At 39.7% G+C, this 22287-nt stretch overlaps 1 protein-coding gene across 5 annotated transcripts in view; it reads right to left on the bottom strand.

The window, feature by feature from the left end:
• LOC144049184 (netrin receptor UNC5C-like) overlaps positions 1-22287 on the bottom strand; it is a 197225-nt gene that overhangs the window by 71263 nt on the left and 103675 nt on the right. For all 5 annotated transcript variants that reach the window (XM_077561882.1, XM_077561883.1, XM_077561885.1 and 2 more), the window contains exons 2-3: positions 21585-21821; positions 9123-9266 (exon numbers count right to left, since the gene is read on the bottom strand). In XM_077561882.1, coding sequence (XP_077418008.1) covers positions 9123-9266; positions 21585-21821 — 381 coding nt within the window. The remainder of the gene's footprint in view (positions 1-9122; positions 9267-21584; positions 21822-22287) is intronic.

The raw sequence follows: 22287 nt of genomic DNA, 5'->3' as shown, positions 1-22287 counted from the left end.
AACAGGTTTGTCACTTGGTGTTTTTCTTTCCACGCCGCACTCCATATTACTCATTTTAAGCAGAATTGCTTACAGGGCAAATTCAACGGGTGCCGAGCGCTTGCGCCAAAACTCAACTTCCATAAGTCGTTGAGAACATTTTCAGTTGTTTTCTTATAAAGCAACATCAGAGCTTTTTCTCCGATGGCGGTTGGCTCGTTTTGGCGTAGTCTCGGGCGGGTTTTGTAATCCCGTCCCTGCCAGCCAAACGAGGGCTTTCCGACCGCAATGAGAACGGCCGCGAATAAAAGAAAAATACATCTTGCTGACATAAGCGGGCGCATTCTCCATCCTTTAGACTGCCGCCTGCTATCACATGACTAATTGCGATGAACCAAGTCTCAGAGGAGGGACAAAAATGCTGATTTGATGACTTTCAAAAAAGTCAGAACTGTTGCCGTGGTAACTGTCCTACAAGTACAGACGCTCCCCTACTTACGAACATTCGAGTTACAAACAACAGTACATACGAACATGTCTGCGCGTACAGTATGTCGAAAATTGTTCGGGAAGAGATTCTGTAAGTTAGATTTTGTATTGCGCGTAGTGCTTCTTTTCGCCGCTAATACCGACGCTTGGCGCTGTGAGAGCTCATTGGAGGCTGAGCAACGTGTCGAGGAGGAGGAGGAAGAAAACGCCGGTCCCCATGAAGGAGGAAATAACTTTTGAAGCCGATTCCAGCGACGACGAAGAACCTCTCATGATATAAAATCCTCCTCTTCCTCCTCCTCCATCATCTCCTTAAGCATCGAGTACATCTTCCAAAAGTAAGTTAAACTTCATTTTATTTATCTTATTACGTACATGTACATACTGTGTGTCTCTCTCGCTCGCTCTCTCTCTCTCTAACATACGTAGTACAGTACAGTACTGTACGTATTCTCTCCATTTTATTAAGTTTTTTTCAGTACAAACCAATGCAGGTTACTTGTACAAGCCTTAAACATACTTATATAAACCTTCAATATACTTATATAGGCTTTAAACATAAATTATAATACAAAATATAGCACTGAAGCAACTTACGAACAAATTCACCTTACGAACGATCGTCCGGAACGTAACTCGTTCGTAAGGTGGGGAGCGTCTGTATAGTGTCCCCCCCCCACCCCATCCATATTTTGTTTTCAAAAGGTAAGGGTAAAAAAAAGTCTCAAGGACTCATACCTGAAAAGAAACAGAAGGTCTCACAATTTGCTTTGAAGTGGCCATTTTAGGCACACATTTGTCCATGTTTAGGGGCCATTCAAGGGGACATTTTATCCAGTTGCTGCCAAATTGAACTATGGATACAAGCCAGACGGGCAACACCAAAATGTGTGAAAGATTTTAGTTGTCATCACTGCGTGTAGCAGACCATGGACGTCAAAGTAAAGCCCAAAATTTTTACTTTTACATTTTACTTACACACTGATGTAATGTAGCCCAAAAAAGCTCATCCTTGAGCATTTGCGTGATTACTCCCAAATTTGAACCATGTACTGAATCTCAGGCCAAAAGCCTGTTTCAATGTATCAGCACAAGTTTCTTACCGTTTGGGCAGTTTGCGCCGTTTCGGAGCTTAAAACCAATCACTTTTGGAACCGGGCTCCAGAGTGAAAAGATTTCAAAACGCGCCCCGTACGGTTCAATGTGAACAACATGTGTGGGATACTCCAGTTTGATGACGTATGCTCTAATTCTCGCGTGACCGCGTACGAACCTCCAGTCTGTCAACAATGGCGGATAGATGTGTTGTAGTCATTAACTCTTTGACTGCCAGACGTTTTCAGAAAAGGGATGCCGTGGGTGCCAGCCGATTTAAGCATTTTGACTGATCTTTTGACTGATCTTTCAAGGTCCACAGAAAATGTTGTGTTTGGACTATGGGAACACACATACTACCAAATGAAAGATTGGACTCTCATCTTTCATCAGAAAAAAAAGTTTGTTTCTACCTTATTCCGTTTTTGAGTAATCAACAATAGAAAATGGTTAGTTTCACCTCTGTTTTGAAACAAACGTCTTTTAACGTCTTTGGCACTCCTCCATAGGATTTTACTAAACGTTATTTAACGTTTTTGGCAGTCAAAGAGTTAAATTATATGTACACGTATGTATACGTGTGTGTGTGTATATATATATATATATATATATATATATATATATATATATATATATATATATATATATATATATATATATATATATATATATATATATATCTTCTTCTACGCTTTCCGTTAACTCCCTGTGGCTGCGCTACAGCGCCACTCTTGACTTGGCATATACATTACAGCCGTTAAACGTCCTCAGCGTCTTCTTTTGGACACACGCATGTCTTGAAACGTTTCTCTGTGTACAGATTCCTGTAAGGAACGAAGCCGGCTTCCGTATGAACAGGGCCTCAGATGACCTATGCTAACTTCTGAGGAATTGGAATTTTCCTTCTTGCGTATTGGCAAATCAGGTGATCGTCCCAAAAAACGTCTCAGTTGCTCCCTAAAAACGTTATTCCCTGAAGCCAGTTTCCCTTAACGATATGAGAGTTGGTACTATGAGTAGTAGACCAGCAAGAAAATGAGTCCATGCTTGAAAAGACAAAAGTCTGTCGTCTTGGTTTGAAGCAGCCAATTTACAGCAATAACTCGGCTCCAATTTCCTTCAAATGAGTCCTTCATCTGGCGTGCTTGTAAAATCACGAGCGTACAAGCGCATTTTTGGATTTTGAAAAGTGAGTAGTGGTTAAGAATAAGTTGCTTTCAACAAATACTTACTTTTCATAAAGCATTCACACACATGGCCTCTATTTTATCAGCACTGTAAGATTTAGCGAGCGCACCGAAGCAGCTCGGCACATCTGGGAAAATGCTCAGCGGCTTGATGGAAGAGCGGAGCGTCGCCTCCGCAACCACATATCAACTCAGGCTGTCACTCTATAAAAATAATGTATATATTTGCAGTGTTTGGAAGCGTCTCTCTGCTTCTGCAGGCATAAAGCAAAGCCTGTCTGGATGAAGTCATCCAGAAAACGGCGCAGAAGACGCAGCCGGAGAGGCATCAGAGTGTGTTAGTTGCAGTTTGCATTTGGATCTATAAAAGCCAAAATAACTTTGAGGCTAAACAGTCTGTTATTGTTTTTGTTTGGTTTCTGAACTGCTGAGAGAGTGTCTGTATTTATATGAATGTGTGTCAGTGGTTGGGGTAAACTGAGTAGAATATATATATATATATATGTCTTCCATATATTTTGATTACTTTACAATTTAAAATGAAAAATAAATTACCTCATATTTTGACATCAACAAATATTTTGAATGTCATACGTAAACTTTTATTAAATGCTTTACTTTAATACATGCAGTTATTTTTATGGTTATTGCTCAAACACAATCTGCGCTACCTTTAATTTAATCATCTGCTGTCAAGCTAAAGGATCATCTGCGGTCAAAATTAATAGTGTGATTAATCTGTGTTATCACATGATTAATGTGATAATTTTTTTGTGATTAATCAATAAGTTAACGCTTTAACGTTTACAGCACTAATATATATGTATATATATATCTATATATATATATATATATAAATACAGTTGAATATTAAATTTGAAATATAATACAGTGAGTGTATGTACATATCACAATTTAATAAAAATAAACATAAATTAACATACTATTGCATTTAATTAAATCAAAATGAATATACTAAATTAACAAATACATACTATTGAAAATAAACTAATTAAGTACACTGCACTACACTACTACACCACTACATTAAGAAATAAAATCAAGAAAATCAAATAAAATGAAACAAAATGTAAAATGACATCAGGTAAAAAATATAGTATCGTTAAATACATTGAAAATGAATTAAAAAATATTCAATTTAAAAATATATATTTGATTATAAAACTAAATTAAATAGAATGTTATAAGTAAATTATAAAATAAAATGTTATCTATCAAAAATCCATAAAAAAAATAAAATAAAATAAAACTCTTGGAAAACATAGTAGACCAGCTGCACCACAACTAAAATGTTGCCAATATTTGCCTTACTTTAAAGTAAAGTAAAAGGCTATGCTGTTACATCTGGTACATCGAGTCAAAAAAAGCTTAAGCTAAAATTATGCACAGGACTGAAAGTGACACATCAGTGTTATAAACACAACAAGACATTTGGCCCTGACAGACATTAAGAGTGTCTGGACAGTTGATTACTATTCACACGCGTGTCTCAGAGGAAAGTGGCAGAACAAATTGCCGTCATCTGGACTGTGCGCGCGACCTTGACACAGTGCTAATCCATCGAAGGAGAAACACTTGACCTGATGGCTGTGGGGCCAAAAAGCACGGCTGATGCAGCACATGCACATTTGTGGCCGCAGATAAGCCCACATTTCACTTCACCGTTTCATCGAGTAAATGTATGTATAATATAATGCCACAATGATCACCATTGTCTATTTAATTAACAGGTTAAAACCCAATTTAAATATGCAGAGCAGCTCGATGGCCAAAGCGAGACACGACAGTGAAAAAAAGTGCAAAACGCATGCAGAAAAGGAATGCTGACTCCCGAGAAAGGTGCTGGAGAAAGAAAAAAAAAAAGCAAGTTTAAGCCGCCACTGTGCATTGTAATCACCCGTCAGTAGATCCAAATCGGAGCCGAAGGCCCAGCTAAGGTCAAGAGGTTGAGCTGATTTGGAAAATAAATAAATAAAAGGACTAATTCCAATAGGAAGTGTACAGGCAGCCATGTAACGAAGCAACAGAGAATAAGATAGATCCTTCTTGTTGAGCAATTTTCAGTTATAAGGGAAACAACATGGCATCACTCATATGTGTAATATACAGCAAATGGTTTAAAATTTGGTATCAGTCAGGTATAATGCAGACATTTTCTTTGAAAGGCGGCTAGAAAATGACTGATTCAAACCAAAATGTCAGATTTCCCATGTCCTTTCAGGCATGAGTTTCTGAGACTTTATTTTTTTATTTATTCTTTACTGTTCTAATCATTCAATCAACTACTTAATTGACCAAATTCCATCATTTCATAAATGATTAGATTTTTATGCCATCCCAACTTCTTTAGAAAGCAAACAAGTTTAACTCATTCATTCCCAGCCATTTCCAATGAAACCCCTTTGTTTTATTGGATTTTGACTCATTTTACAAGGCCCACAGAATATTGTGTTCTATTGTTATAAAAACATGGAACCTACCAAAAGATAGATTAGAGTCTCTTCTTTCATCAGGGGGAAAAAAGTAGCATTAAATTATACAAAACACAAAACTGTTTAGAACTGTGGGTAAATTAGATTTTTTTTTTCAACATGGCCCTGGTTGATCTCTTTTGCTCTGGTGCTACCTGCTGGCCGTTTTTGTAATAACTACAATTTCTTCAACCGTTCTCTGCAATTGATAGGCTGCATCAAAGCCCTCTGTATGCTCTAGCATACATTTTTTTTTATATTAAACGTATAAATACGTCTTTGAGACACTTAAAATTAACCCCGACTGTAATTTACTGAAGTTTGCTCTATATTATTTATTGTAGTGATGTAGAATGGCGGCTCACTCTCTGCCGAGCAATGTGAAATACCTATAAAGAAAGCAAGGTAAGTCTCCGTAGCATTCCTAAAGGGACGATCAAAACTCTTGAATGTGTCAGGTGAATGACAAGACCACGGCGTGGGGGAGGGGGACTCTCCCGATCGCATGTTGCTTCTTTAGGAATGCTATGAGGCTTAACTTGGCGTTTCACATTGCTCAGCAGCGAGCATGCCGCCATTCTACGTCACTATGCACTGAATGCATTGCGACAAAAATAACAATGGCGGCGTACGTCCAAATAAAGTTTCTACAAAATCTATTAAACTGATTTAATTGAATTATTTTTGAGAAATTCATCTCATAGTTATGTTAGTAACAATCAAACAAATAATATAGAGCAAACTTGTCGGGGTTCCGTTTAAAACATTTAAAATAGAACATATTTATATGTTTTTGGGAGCAAATTAGTTAATTGTTTTTCTAGACATGACTAATCAACAACCAAATTCACACAACTGACCAAATTCTTATCAATGAATCGTTTAATTGGACTGCATTAACTACCCCGACTTCTTCAGACACGATTACTTGAACACAAAATCACAATTCATAGCAATCAATTCATTGATTATTGGACTGTTATGCCCCCCGGACTACTTTTCGCAAAAATGAGATAAGTAGATTTTGCAGCTAACGACAATTAAAACGGAAATGAAAACACAAGAGCTTTGGGAGGAGGTAATAAAAGCATGTAAGTAAGTGTATAAATAAAGCCTTTACAAGAGCAGCTTCCTGGTTAATATTTAAAAAGAAGGGCAGAGCGTGATGGATTTGCTCCTGTCGAGCCCACTCGGGAACGCCGTCTGGTCCGGCGATAGCGTCTACGACAGAGGCTGTTCGACTCCATCAGCAAAGCACGACCAATAAAATAAAAACGCAGGAGGCGGCGTAAAGGTTATTGGTTATTTCTTCCCGGATTCACCTCTCCCTGACTTGCCTGGCAAGTCCCTGCTCGTCTTACACGGCTGATTGGAGCCGAGGCAACGACGCCGGCAAGACGACCGCCGTGGGTCCGGCTTGCTGAGAAGCGATCGGCCCGCTTATGCGAGGTCACGTAAGGCACCCCCGTGTCCACCCGTGGGAACGTTAAAAATTATTTCCCTCGCTTGGTTGTGTATTTAGCTGTACAGTGACGACGGGTTCTCAGGCTCTCACTCTCTGTTTTCAGTCTTTTGTTATCAAGAAAACGGAGACTGTTGTATAATATCACTTTGAGGATAGGAAAGAAACACTCTTGCAAATTTATCCAATTCAGAGGCAAAGCTTGCCTTGAGTTATTCGTCACTCTCATTTGAAGTTTACTGCAAAACTGACACATAAAGTAAAAGACAATTGTACGCATACAGGCTAACAAAAATTAGTAAAAATCTTACAGAGATTATACATTTTCAAACAATTGCTACTTTTAACACACACGGAACAACACATACAAACCGAGCATACAACAAAAGAGAATTGAAAACTGAAATATTAAAACACTAAAATGTTTAACAGTACTGTATACCGTCTAATGAAAGTCAGCTAGCTTAATGCTAAACTATAACGCAAAAGGCCATTAATGAGCTAATGCAAATTAGCATTGATGTTATGATTAACGTTTAACTCTTTTACTGCCAAAGACGTTAAATGATGTTCTGCAAAAACCTACAGAGGAGCGCCAAAGACGTTAAAAGACGTCCTCCCATTTTTATTTTTTTTTTATTTTGAACCAGGTGCTGGGAAGGCTTGCGGAGCTCTCCTGAAAGTTTAATGACTATTTTTGGCCCCTAGAGGGCAGCGATGACTCTCTTTTGACAAGATCGGGTGGGCGTCAGTAGAGGCGGAGCTAGAGCGTTGAGCAGGAGATGAGAATGGAAAACAAAGGAAAAATGGCGGCCGGTCGCGAGGAGCTAACGCCAGAGCCGTTTTTTTCAAAGACCAAAAGCATCGCTAAAAGAGCACATTGTTGATGACGATGATCATCATCGATGATGAAGATGATGGTGACTCCGTGGTTGAGAAGCATTGACGCGGCAGTAGAAGACGTTAGATGGAGCTAGATGGAGGAGGGAACGGGCAATGGCGAGCGTTTGCAAGCAGCTCTACACTTACAAGACAAAAGGCATCGACCAACGCTAAAAGAATACATTGATGACGATGATGATGAAGGTGAATCCGAGCTTGACGGCGAAATTGGAACCGCTGACGCGGCGGCTATGACGGTGTCGTAACGCGGAACGCAACCGAGCACGCACAGGCGGACGTTCGATCGGACGACGGAGAGTGCCCCGAGTCCAATGCATATTCATCGGAGGAAGTGTGTACAGTCTGCTACTTGCTTTTTATTCCCCGGAAAAAAAGGCCGTCAAGAAAGTGTAACGTTTGCACGCAAAACGGACCAATGTGAAAGTGAAAGTAAACTGTGTGCGAGTCCTGGCGTCTCCTTGTACGCAGGAGAGCGTTACAAAAAGAAAAAACACATAATTGTAAGTAGTACCACAGTTGCACACATTTGTAAATAGTTTGCGAAATTGTTTTGTCAAATTGTTACACTGTTGAATGGAAATAAACGCATTTTGCAATCAAAAAACACTTTTTCATTGTTGGTGAAAGCGTTTTACAGAAGTAAAGCACTATTTAGGTGTTTGTGGCATCATTCATGGACAAAAAGAAGTGTACAATTCACTAGAGTGCATGAAATAACATCGTTTCACAAAAAGCTCTTTTTCTCCGTTTTTTGTTTCAAAACAACTACTAGCTACAGCTACTTTAACTGAACATAACAATACTCCCAGAAATATACAGTATTCTTTCTAAAATTAAATAGGGGTCCTTCTCTGCCTCATCTTCTTGCTGTTAATTACACTGCGTTTTTTCTCATAGACAACAGTGCTGCCTGACATGTTGGAGTACTACACAGAATGTGTGCAACTCTAAATTGCAATATGCCTCTTTACTGTAAAGGCACATGAAAAATGAAATGATCACTTAAAAATAAACAGTATAGTGGAGTGCAAAACGCTGAACCACAATACAGCAGGGGTTCACTGTCGACACGCTGTCATCTACTGAAAAGTCTCATTTGAGCCGCCGTTCCTTTTGTTCGCCCTAGTGACCTGCTCCCAGACGTCCTATTAACTTCGCCGGCGGACCACGACGACACGCTGTCGACGACCGAGTCATGTTGGAATGTCTGGAGTTCCAAGTGCAAAAAAAAATGTTTTTAAGTTAAACAGTAGTGGTGAAGCAAAACAGAAATTATTTCCTCCTTTTTCTTGAAATCATTCACAACACTGTTTTGCGGGGAGAAATTCTCCCCCATTGGAGTTGTCCTCAGAACTGGTCTGACTAGGACTGTCACTGGTCCTGCATATTGTTCTAATAACAATGATTAACATATTTTTAAAGAATTTTTTGTTTTTGTTTTTTAGTATTGCAACCAGATCATCTCAGGTGGATGTAGGCATTATGGTTTGAAGAATGAATATGCAATGTACTCACATGCAATGCGTACGTGCGCCTTGCGACTTTTGGTGGTTCCGGCGGAGCTCCACGCCACACACTGACACCAGTAATCTTCTGGACCAAACAGCTCCTCCACCTGCTGCCGGGTTATTTCTATGCTGGCTTCTCTCACAACCAGACCTGCAAAAACACAGCAGACGGCACCATTATACTACAAAATGTTTGTTAAACCGCAATTAAAATTGAAACACATGACCTCATTGACTCCCACCGGAATTCCCACAATTGTATATGTTGCATTTGGAGCAAAAAAGTTGTTTTACAAAATAATTAGCCTCAAAGTGAGACCGCAATGTGAAAATGTATGGCAGTGCATTGTGGGACTTGAACTGACTGGACGTAAAGGATAATCTCATTTGCAAAAAAAAAAAAAAAAAATACTTCTACTATTACTACTACTACTACTACTAATAATAATAATATCAATAAAAAATTACATATTTTTAAAATATACAAAATAAAATAAATAAAACAAGTGCATGCTATTCTGTATACGTTTTGAAAAATAAAAATACAATGCATTTATTCAAATTGAAAAGTTAACAAAATTAATCAAATCAAATAAATAAATACGTTTTCAGTTTTGCAATTTTGGAAATGAGTAATACAAATATCAAAATGTTAACATATGACTTAATGAAACCAAATTAAAACATTACACAATAAATAAATAAAAATGAACGTAAAATTACTTAAAACTGTATATAGGAATAAAGGCGGAATGGAGATATACTGTTCATCCTTCGTATCCTTCAAGAAGGCAACGGGATCAAATGGGACTGCTGAGACGCTCAGCAAATGTTTTAGGAATAAAAGAATTATGAGGAGGCAGAGGAGGAAGTGAATAGTTAAGCACACAGACTAGAGAGAAAGATTAAGAGGTGTGAGAGGCCAAATGAAATGTTAAACCCGGAGGATAGAAAAATGGCTTTTAAGGGAAAAGTACGTGGGGACTTGGACGCGTGGGCGGACAAAAATGTTCCATGCGAGAGATCTTGTCGGTTTATTTCGGGTTCAGGGGTGTTACAAAGACCAATGCCAGCCATCTCCGTGGGGACTTCTCGTTGAGGACTTTCAGGAAGTTTCGGCCAAAGAGAAAAAGTTCTAAGACTGTAGCGAGGCAATCGGGACTGAGTTGAAGTTGCCAGTAGAAGCAAAGGCAAAGGGAGACAACAGAGATGAATGTTATTCACGACGCTAACCTTAACCCTACAAGCTCTAATACGATTCAAATCTCAAATGTAAATAACAGCCATCTGTACAAGTATTTTGATGACATTCCAAATCAATCGAGGGCACTCGGGAAGTTCTGGCCAAAAAGGAAAGAAGCTATAAGTCAGTAGCGAGGTCTGAGAGTGAGGATTATACTGGTTTAATGGTCGTCAGTAGGATATCATGAAAACTGCCGGAAAAGTACACAACAAGAGCTAACAAGAGAACGGAAGGCCAAAGAGTAGCGCCACTGAAAACTGACAATGCGAGAACTCCCGCTAGCAGGCTAACAAGGGAGATTGCTCCGGCGTCACCGGCTAAAAGTGCAGACGAGGGACACAGCAAGGGAGCAAAGGCGGCGACGAAAATGCCAGCTAAAGAGGCAATTAGAAGCAGCGAGAGGCTCAGGAGAACTGCGGTGAAAACGAGCAAAGAAGTTGTACTGAGGCAGAAAACGCAGCACGAGTGCATAAGAGGGGAAAAGTGACAGGTAGGAAGTCAACCACTACCCAAGCATGCGACTTTTGTTCATTACACAGTGGAAACGCCAGTTTTGTGCATTTTTTCCCCCAAATACTGGAAATAGCTGATCAAGCATCAGCGAGACGCTCATATTACAGTGAATATACGACAAAAAAGAATCTATATTGAAGAGTTGTTCTGCTGAAATTAATGAAGCCCCAATAGTCCAAAGTCCAAATGTTTGCTGACAGAAATCTCCCAAGGTTAGCGTTGCGAGGCTAATTTGGCGGAAGTGTAAACAAAGTCAACCTAACTTCCAGATCACTGTCTCTTATTTTTGTTTGGTTATCCGAATCAGAGCATTGCAGCTACAAGGAAATGAAACTTTGGATGGGTCTCTGTTGCGTGACAGAACTTCCCTTCAAGAGAATTCTCATGTTAGCTTGGTAAGCTGGTGAGAAAAAAATGGTGCATTCAAACGAGTGGAGACTGTCACTGACATTCCCGTCAATCATGCGAGACCTTGACATTTCTCTTTGCTATTAATGTGATGTTGACTCTTGCAGTGAAGTCAGACGAGCCAACTTTGACACGTGGATTGCAAATATACACAAATATGCCAAGCGTGGAGTATTTTCATAAGGTGTGTCAAGAACTTCTAAATCATTCTCAAGTCTATCACGGCAACTTTTACTTAGCACATTTTATAAACAAGGTAGCTACAAAGTACTTCTACAATGTGCTTCGCACAGTTCAAAGGTATTTACAAATAACAGACTTTAAGACATTTAAAAGCTAAGTAAAGAAATAAAAATGTGTTTACTGAATTCCTAAAAAAAATGTGTAGCTGAATAACAAGATTAAAAAACGGGCGGGGGGGGGGGGGGGGGGGGGGGGGGGTTGGTAATTGAAACTAGAAGTGTCCAAATTATTGCGTTAATAAAAGTTCCTTTTAACGCCACTTATTTTTTTCACGCGCGAATAATGACCACCCCTTATTTGGAAAGCCTGTACTGGGGGAATTCCAGTTGCAACGCAGCAGACACTTCTACGTCAAATGAATAATTATGCATATATTTGTGGAGACCAGGCTCAAGTTGTATTTTACAATTTTAAAAATGTGCAGAATTTCACAAGTGACTTCATGTTAAAGATTACATAGCTCTTAATATGAAAAGAAAAATGCACTGAGTTGTCACCAACGTCTTACAAATGCAATTATGCCATCTAGTGGCAGAAAAAATCACCTGAACACAAATCAATAGCACACTCGTTTTTTTTTTTTACAGTACAGTACTTTTTTTTTAATTTTGACACTTTCTAAGACCTTAACTCTTTAACTGCCAAAAACGTTAAATAACGTTTAGTAAAATCCTATGGAGGGGTGCCAAAGACGTTAAAAGACATTTTTTTCCCAAAACAGAGGTGAAACTAACCATTTTCTATTGTTGATTACTGAAAAACGGATTTAAGTAGAAACAAACTTTTTTTTCTGATGAAAGATGAGTCCAATCTTCATCTATCATTTGGTAGTATGTGTGTTTCCATAGTCCAAACACATCATTTTCTGTGGACCTTGAAAGATCAGTCAAAATGCTTAAATCGGCTGGCACCCACGGCATCCCTTTTCTGAAAACGTCTGGCAGTCAGAGTTAATATGTACTATGGGGATTTTTTCCCCCTCTACACCTAGATTTAAAAGCATTTACACATAAACTAACTTCACTTGTGTGGGCATCTTATTCAATTTGTGTGCACCATCACAGCTAAATACTGATTCACCATGTTTGTTTTGAACTATGGGCTTTTATAATCAGGTTTTAAACCATTCAGTGACATGAAGATCAGTAACATAATTTTAAAATCTATTATACAGCTGACTTGCAGGAGCAAGTGTAAACGTTTTAGAACTGACATAAGCTGTTCTGATCTCTTTGTTCTGGTCAGAACCCGAGCTGTTAACCCAAACTTCTAACCATACCTTGGCTCTAACCCCTAAACATCAGCACAGAATGGCACTTATAATCTAAGTCCATGACTCATCTACTCGTGTTGATTAGTTGCATCTAGTCGCCATTCACTTGCAGTCTGGACATGCATGGGTGGCCATCTCCAGCCTTGGAGCGAGTCTGAGAAGTCTTTAATCAAAACACAAAAAGAGTCACAAGATTTGTTGCTCATCTTTTTTTCTTCTTTTCTTTCAACAGCTGCAGTCAGTTGGCTGACAAAAGCCATAGTCAGCATTTGCATGACACAGACCCGCCATCAAGTGTGACAAGTAATGCTAAGTGTGCTATAATTCTTTACCCTTGGTGCATTTTGACATGTTAAAGAGGTTTCGGTAAAACACCTGGGAGTTGTTTAAAAATGTGGGAAAAAATTGCAGTTCTTTAAGCTAAAGGACTTTAAGGACTACGATGGACGCAGACATGCATTCAAATAAGGCAAAGTCAAGAGAATCGTCCCCAAAACTTAAAAGAAGACATCGTTCAAGTCCAACAAACGGGGTGAATCAGTGCCGACTGCACCTTCGCCTCCGTTTCTGACAGAGCGCATGAAAGCATTAAAGCTATCAAACATCTGCAGCAAGGAAATAGAAAGACGTTACAGTGAGACGAGTTGAATGGAAGTCGCTATGTTAAGGACGGACGTGATAAGGAAGCGGTTTGAAGCTCAGTGCTCCAGAAAAAGACGATAAGGGAAGCGGAGGAAATAAAGCACTTAAAAGCTATGTCGTGTTCAAAATGTGACAGGTCAAACAGATGCGTCTTTGGAGGGGGGCAAAAGGAACAAAGAAGGATAAGGGGGGAAAAAAACATCTCAATGTTTGTTCTAAGTCGTTCGTCAGTGTCACGGAGGGAGGACACGCAGGTACGGGAAAGCAAAAGTAATACCAAGCATATGAGAGGAGGAAAAACAAAATAACACGCCACTTTCTTATTAATAACCCATATTTGTGGATCTCCTCATGATTTATTCGACTGTTATTGTTTGGATTATTATATTTAGTCTTGTAATGCCCTCACATGTGGGAAAGGAGAGCCACAACCACCGATGCACTTTTCAGCTGTTAATTAAACGGGAAATCACTCACGGCACACAAACGTTTTCAGCCACAGCTCACACCCAGACACTCACATATTGACCTCACCAGGCTCCACCTCTTAAAGGCACATTAATGCACACACAAAAACGACAACACATTCAGTTTTTTTCTATACATTTTATGCTAGGTATGATTACCTTTTTTGTGCATGTAAAATGTGTTGACAGAAATGTCTGAATAAGTTGACGCGTGTTTATTTTTTTAAAAATGTTTTAAAATGTTTTTATTTAAAAAAAAAATCCTAATGTATGATGATGATTATTATCATTAACATAAGAAAACAAACATACATTGTTGATGACAATACATTTGATGACAAAGTTCAGGCTCAACTAAATAAGACGCACTATGCAAGAAATTCTAATAACATATTGTGCTAATCAAAGTAACAAACACTTTAATATTAACAGCTTAAATTGCCCATTTTCATCACGGGCCAATTTTGGTGCAGATTTTAGCAAGGGAAATGGGCTGACACATTGATTTGCATTTGCGGGCCAAAAAAATGATGTGGTGGGCCGGATCTCGGCCCTGGACCTTGAGTTTGATAACTGTGGTTTAAGCCAAATCCTTTCCATGAAAACACAGGTTCATTGGCAGAGGTAATTGTAATCTATAAATGAAGCCCACATCTCAACAATAAGATGAAATAAGGAAATGTAAAAGTTGATTACGCATATGTGAACAATAGTCTTTAAAAAAAAAAAACTTTAAAATATTTAGTAATATTAAAATTAAATCAGAGACTTCAAATTGTTGTTAGGTACGACCAGTTTTGTCATTTGTCATCTGAAATCTGCCCTACTATTGGCTGACGTCCAAGTCCAGAGTACACTCCTTCTCTCACCCAAAGCAACCAACAACCTTAATCAGGACAAACGGAATAGAAAATGGATCAAATGAAATCATAAAATATAATAATAATAATAAAAAGATGGAGCGACCCAGACAAAGACAGGATGACGTCAACAGCAAGAGAGGCATCATGACATTTGTGTCTGTGCGAGGAAGTCACGTGGGACACGGACAACAAGCAATTTGACGGACCGTGTCCAAGTGAACAGCCCCGCTGCGTCTGTGCGTGTGTGTGCGTTCATGCGTGCATGTTGCCGTGTGGCTCTCCCATGCTGACATTGATTGAGCAATATATTTCCTTCTGGTCCATGTTTGAAGACCTATTATATATACGGTACGTGTGTTGTTGTAGCAGTCAAGAAGGACGTTCCAGGACACACACACACACACACACATTTAAACTCTAACAGACACAGCCTAAATGAAACACTGTAATGGCGCTGCCTATAAATTGTGATGGTTGTTAATAAAGTAAATTGGAGTGATGCTAAGAGATAAGGGAGGGGCATTGGGGGGCTAAAAGATGCAAAGGGGTAGGCAAGTGGGAGTGATGTGAGGAAGAGAAAGTGCAGAGAAGACGAGTAACATTGACAGGAAAAGAGCGAGAGAGAAGGTAAAGATGAGAAGAAATCAATAAGTGCGATGGCAGCAAAGGAGGAAAGGAGGTCACAAATCACCCGAGCCAATACTTTGTGTGTATCTGTGTGTATTGTGTGTGCGTCAATGAGAAGATGCGGGTCAAAGCTAATAATTCACACACTGACTAATGGAGACAAAGTAAGTATGAGAGCGCACCATGTGTCATTAGTGCACTCCATGCTAATGGAGATATACCGAGGCCGTGGACACAGCGCTTTAGTTAAAGAAAAAAAAAAACAGTTTGCAAGAGAATATCCCCACATGAGCAAGGACCTTTTTGTCTTTAAATACAAAAGAAATTTCCATTGAACCCAATGAATAATATATAATCCCTAACATAACCCTGAAAGGATTCAAGCCAACAAGTGACAACACAATTGCAAGTGTAGTAAACGCAAAGTCGCATACAAATAAACACACACAGATCTCTAAATCCAAAGCATACCACACCACAAGGTACTGTGCAAGAATATGATTGTAGTGTATATAACATTTTTGGAAAGTTACACTGAAATATACATCTGTACTAAAATGTCAGCATCTTCGTAATGGCCAAAATAAGACACTTTTTAGAAACCAAATAACTGCACACACTGTTCTGTTCCCTAGTTTTATATAACCTACAGTAATTTATTGCATGCAGGTGTGGGGCATGAGTTCACTACATCCACTATTCATGCTAAAAAAATAAAATAAAAAATAGAGTAGTCTATACGGATGCTCCCAAAAATGTATTAAAAAGTTATATTTTAAATATTGCCATGGTCCCCAAAACTGATTTTTTTATTTGTTTATGACCTGACCTGGCCTCTGACCTGGAGAAGTCGCTTAAAGTAATGGTAGTTATTACAAAAAACAGCCAACAGGTGGAAACAGAGTATAAGAGATCAACCAGGGCCATGTTGCAACAGGCTGTTTTCACCACAGTTTTAAATAGGTTTGTGAATAATGATGAAATATATTCTAATGCTAATTTCTGCAGAAAAGGAAACGGGTAATTTTGGGATACTTTACACAAACAAGTTAGAAACGAAATCAGGACATGTTAAAGGCAAAACAAAAATATAATTTTCAATTATTGGCGAAGTTCATAGGCAGCTCAAGACTTTTTGAAGGCAAATATATGGAAGGCTGGTCCATGGCGCAAAGTTGTGAAGAAACAGGACTTTTTTTTCATATAGTTAATGACTAAGTAAGCAACTCAATAGAGGAAGTCAAATCAAAGTACCCGTTAATGACCAGGTTCGGAAAAAGTTCAAGACGAAGGCAAAGTAATGGAAAACTATTCTTTTTGATGGCAATTTAAAGAGAAAAAAAACATAAAAAATCAGGTTAGTAAGCAAATGAAGACTTTTTGAAGGAAATAAATTCGGAACTTTTTAAAAACAAATTAGTGAAGATTCTTTGTTTGCCACAATATAAAAAACCTTTATACTTTCTAAAAGGCAAAGTAATGGAATATTCTCCAATTAACGAATTATAGACACGAGCTAAACCCAACAGAACGTGCCTTTTACTTACTGAAGTCAAAATTGAAGGCATGTACAGTATTATGTGTAATTAGGCTTAGACATATGCATGTTTTCAACCAATGGGGGCTGATAATTTTGTTGTATTAAAAGCCCATCTGCAGGCAGGCGGGTTGCATCTCTGGTTCGAGGTCTTGTGCCTGCTGTTGCTGAGAAACAGGAAGTGACCAGCTGGCACGCCATACGCAACAGCAAGCTCGTTTAGTTGTGGCTGTCCGGCAAGATGACAGCATGAAGGCGGCTCACCTCCTTCTGCCTCCTTAACCCATCACATTCCATGAATACATTTGGTTGGAAAATGCTGAATAAAAAGGATGTTGAATATGCGGAGGATTGCGATCGGAGAATTCCGGCCTCTCGTGGAATTACCACGCTCGCTGGATTTGGCAGCGGAGAGGCAGCAGATGCACGGATCATACGTGGAAGGCTGTCAAAATAAAAGGACTTCTTCCATTGCAGCCAATGTCAAGAAATTGCAAGCATGTGGGATCGGGGGGGAAAATATGATAAGATGAGTGGGAAGAATAGAAGCTTGGCTAGAAAGAAAACAAGAACAGCAGTTGGGGCTTCAATGGTCACGGGAAACCACAATTAACATCACTCGGAACAAGAGATGCATGCAATACATACCAAACTGCCTACCAACTTATAACCCTAACATAGCCTTCTATCAACCTACGTAAAAAAAAAACCACGTATAAGTGACGGCATTGAAATGAATAGGGGGAAAAAAACAATGAATATAACATGTAATGTCTTATTTCCCGGAGCCAATCAATGATGTCACTGATCAATTTTGCAAATTAAGACATTACAGTTAAACACGTATTAGCCAATCCCGATCGATCAGATCAGATCAGTGAAGTCTACTACCTACCTACCTACAGTACCCACCTACGCTCATTTGGGCCCTCAAACCATCACTGAGCACTTCATTAGATGCACTCGCTGAATCGAATACAAGAAACTTCTAAACAAATTTTGAATATTTTTGCTGCTATATTTAGCCGCAAATGAGGACGCTACCTCCTCAAACTACAACCACAACAATAAGTAAATTGTCAAATGAATGCTTCTCTGACCTTGTCAACTAAAATCTTTTTTATCTTTGTAAAAGCCGACTTTTATATTGGCTTCCCATTAGATGTTGTACCTAATGATGCGTCAAGTGACAAACAAAGCACATAAAAAAATAAAATCCAACGCAAGGATGAAAAAAGAAAAAAACAGAACAGAGTTGTTAGATGATCAGGATGTACCAGAAGGAGCTTAAGCATCTCCCGAGCGACGAGCAAGAGAGCGGTGTCCAGCCGAGTGTGCGATTAATCCACTTTTTATTAACGCAACATCAACCATCGCTCGATGCTTATTTAATCCAACTTTTTACCAAATTAGATCTAGATTTATCGTCTACACATCACAGCCTGAGCTGTTCAAACGTATCCATAGGTTAGCCGACGAGCGTCTGAAAGGGTGAATAATAAATGACGTACAGGTGCATGACGATGCCTGTAATGAAGGATGAAAATGATGAGGAAGAGGCGGAAGATGCGGAGAAGGTAAAAAAAAAAGAGAGACAAAAGACAGCAGTGATGATTATACAGCATGCATGCTGTCATCCAGCTATTACTATTATTCATTTTTTGACACATCCACATGTCTTAATTAGGTGCGCATAATAAGATGGCCAATTAACTCTTTCACTGCCAGACGTTTTCAGAAACGGGTTGTCTCCACTGCCAGCCGATTTAAGCATTTTGAGTGATCTTTCAAGGCCCACAGAAAATGTTGTGTTTGGACTATGGAAACACACATACTACCAAATGAAAGATTGGACTCTCAGCTTTCATCAGAAAAAATAAGTTTGTTTCTACCTTATTCCGTTCTTCAGTAATCAACAATAGAAAACGGTTACTTTCACCGAAATTCTCTGTTTTGAAACAAAAAACGGAGAAAAAGAGCTTTTTGTGAAACGATGTTATTTCATGCACTCTAGTGAATTGTACACTTCTTTTTGTCCATGAATGATGCCACAAACACCTAAATAGTGCTTTACATCTGTAAAACACTTTCACCAACAATGAAAAAGTGTTTTTTGATTGCAAAATACGTTTATTTCCATTCAACAGTGTAACAATTTGACAAAACAATTTCGCAAACTATTTACAAATGTGTGCAACTGTGGTACTACTTACAATTATGTGGATGTTTCAAATACAGTTTTTCCTTTTGTAACGCTCTCCTGCGTGCAAGGAGACGCCAGGACTCGCACAACAGTTTACTTTCACTTTCACATTGATCCGTTTTGCGTGCAAACGTTACACTTTCTTGACGGCCTTTTTTTCCGGGGAATAAAAAGCAAGTAGCAGACTGTACACACTTCCTCCGATGAATATGCATTGGACTCGGGGCACTCTCCGTCGTCCGATCGAACGTCCGCCTGTGCGTGCTCGGATGTGCTCCGCGTTATGACACCGTCATAGCCGCCGCGTCAGCGGTTCCAATTTTGCCGTCAAGCTCGGATTCACCTTCATCATCATCGTTGATGATCATCGTCGTCATCAATGTACTATTTTAGCGTTGGTCGATGCCTTTCGTCTTGTAAGTGTAGAGCTGCTTGCAAACGCTCGCCATTGCCCGTTCCCTCCTCCATCTAACGTCTTCTACTGCCGCGTCAATGCTTCCTAACCACGGAGTCACCACCCTCATCTTCATCATCGATGATGATCATCGTCGTCGTCAACAATGTGCTCTTTCAGTGATGCTTTTGGTCTTTGAAAAAAACGGCTCGGGCGTGAGCTCCTCGCGACCGGCCGCCATTTTTCCTTTGTCTTCCATTTTCATCTCCTGCTCGACGCTCTAGCTCCGCCTCTACTGACGCCCACCCGATCTTGTCAAAAGAGAGTCATCGCTGCCCTCTAGGGTCCAAAAATAGTCATTAGGCACAACAGACCGGCTGGAAACTTTCACCACAGCTCCGGAAGCCTTGCCCTCACCCGTTTCAAAAAAAAAAATTAAATAAAAATTGGATGACGTCTTTAGACGTCATTGGCAGTGCTCCGTAGGTTTTTACTTGACGTCTATAAACGTCATTGGCAGTGAAAGAGTTAAGATTGTGTGAGTGAAGAGATGCACACATCTAATGAGATCCAACAGGGAAGAGAAAAATCGGTTTTGCAGCGATAATGTTCAGTTTTGATTGACAGTCAGAGAGGTAATAATTTAACAATTTGTGTAGTTCAGAGAACCTCCATTAGATTTATATGGGTTTTTACATTACAGGTATATCGATACGTCTCAATTTAGAGTCACGCCCATTCATTGTAGTTGGTAGCACTGAGGTCGACTGGAAGAGATGCGGCGTAATTAACACGTAAAACACGGCATACTTGTTTATAAGTTACATCATCAGTGCTGCATACGACCGATGAGGGGCTTGGGAAGCACACTCACGAGTTGAATTTCATTCCACTTGACTTCGATTGAATTGGCGATTTTACGAAATGACAGCACCGTCTCATTTCTCCAAACATTTATCAATCTTCCCTCCTGTGTTGTTGTGTAGGACACCAAAGTACACAGACGTGCATTTGTGAAATCTGTGAGAAATGGACTATAAAAAAAGAAAAAAAAACAATACAAAATGAAGAGAGGGAAAGCAAGGCATGAAGCCAATTGGACACAGATTTGAGCGATGATGATCTACAGCTTAGTGGTAGTCTACTAAAGCACATAGTTTTGTCTCCTTTTAAATCATGATGTGACACAACAATCCTCAAAACACCAAGTAGAACATTCTTTCTGCTCCGTGTGTGTGTGTGTGTGCCTGCGTGCGTGCTTGTGTGTGTGTCTTTGTCGCTGTTAGTGCGACTGACAGCTGAATCAGTGGAAACATCAAGCTGGGCTCACTTCCTGTCTTGGCTTGGTTACTCGCAAACACAACCGGGACGCTAAATGATGCACAAAGCACCAGCAGGTTCCACTGTGAACCACACATCAGCAACAGCAGAGCTTTGTCCAGCGTGGAAGATTATGTAAGATGACAGCGCTGTACTGTTTTTGATTCTGGGAAGGGAACAAGAGCCAAATTGTGACTCAAAATGAAACAAAGAGAGAATAAAACGTGAAATGTCGGAGAATGTGGTAGGTTAGTTAGCAGGCTCATTGCTAGTTCACAAAGGATGACACAAGATGACAGGCAAACACCATTTAGATTCTGGAGGAAAGAATTGTAGCATGTCTCAAAACAGTAAAGACAAACTCACAAAAAAATGGAAAGTTGTGGACTGGGTGGGTAAACTAGTTAGCTGAATGAATGTTAGCTAACAGGCAACTTCCTGGTTAGAGGAAGATGGCATAAGAAGAAGACCATAACGTTTACCAGCCAAGGAGGATAGAAAAATGCGTACACATTTTCAACATGGCAACACATAGAAGCTAAATTCTGATTAAAAAATCTGAAACATAACGTGTACTGTACAGAGAGCAGTGAAGCCAAGTGAAAAGCTACGAAATGAATTGAATAGACTATAGGGAATAAACTAATGCAATTTCATGAAGCGGATATGAGAATGTTGATTGTATATGTAGGCTAACGCTTCTGATGCTTCATGCTATGTGTGGTTGATCCCTCACCTGAGTTCTCGTCCATGCGTTCTTCCACCGTGTGGTCCTTCTGGTGGACCCACTCGCTGTTGCACTTGAAGTAGATCTGCGTGGCGGGCGTGGCCTTGCAGTAGAGGTTGACCGGCTTGTTCTTGACGATGTAGCCCTCGTCAGGTTCGAACAGAAAGTGCGGCAGGGGCTCGGGCGGGTCTGATGGGAACGTCTCGGGCAGTTCGCTAAGGCTCAGGAAGTCGTCGTCATCTCGCGCTGTGAGGAAAGTTAAAAAAGAAAAAGAAAAGAAATGTCATCTAAAGTGTCTTTTTGAGAAAAGTTGACCATTGGACAAGAGACAGGACAAGCACTTCTGAGAGACACAAGGGTCTTTCCATCTCAATCTTCTTCCCTCCATTGTATCACTTTACCACCTCATACTTCTTTAGGGATTCTCATATGTTTTACCCTTAAGTTTACTTTTGTAAACGCCAATAAAGTTGTGAATAAGGTCAAAGATCTCCTCAAAGATCTTGCTCTCGCTCCTTCACCGTCCTTTTCCTTCACCCGCATCCTCAATCGATAGCTTGTCAAGGTCACCAACGCGGAGAGGATTACAAGTGTAGGTGGATGTGTCCACAACAACATACGCACACAATCCTCTGCAGTGCAGTGCAGTACCCCCCCCCCCCCCCCCTTTTAATCATCAGTCAATTTCCTCAGCTTGTTTGGACTTATAAAA

This window comes from Vanacampus margaritifer, chromosome 3, assembly GCF_051991255.1.
Source record: "Vanacampus margaritifer isolate UIUO_Vmar chromosome 3, RoL_Vmar_1.0, whole genome shotgun sequence".
In the NCBI taxonomy this organism is placed as follows: domain Eukaryota; kingdom Metazoa; phylum Chordata; class Actinopteri; order Syngnathiformes; family Syngnathidae; genus Vanacampus; species Vanacampus margaritifer.
Note: the sequence above shows the minus strand (reverse complement) of the source record. Positions and strands in the feature narration are given on the sequence as shown.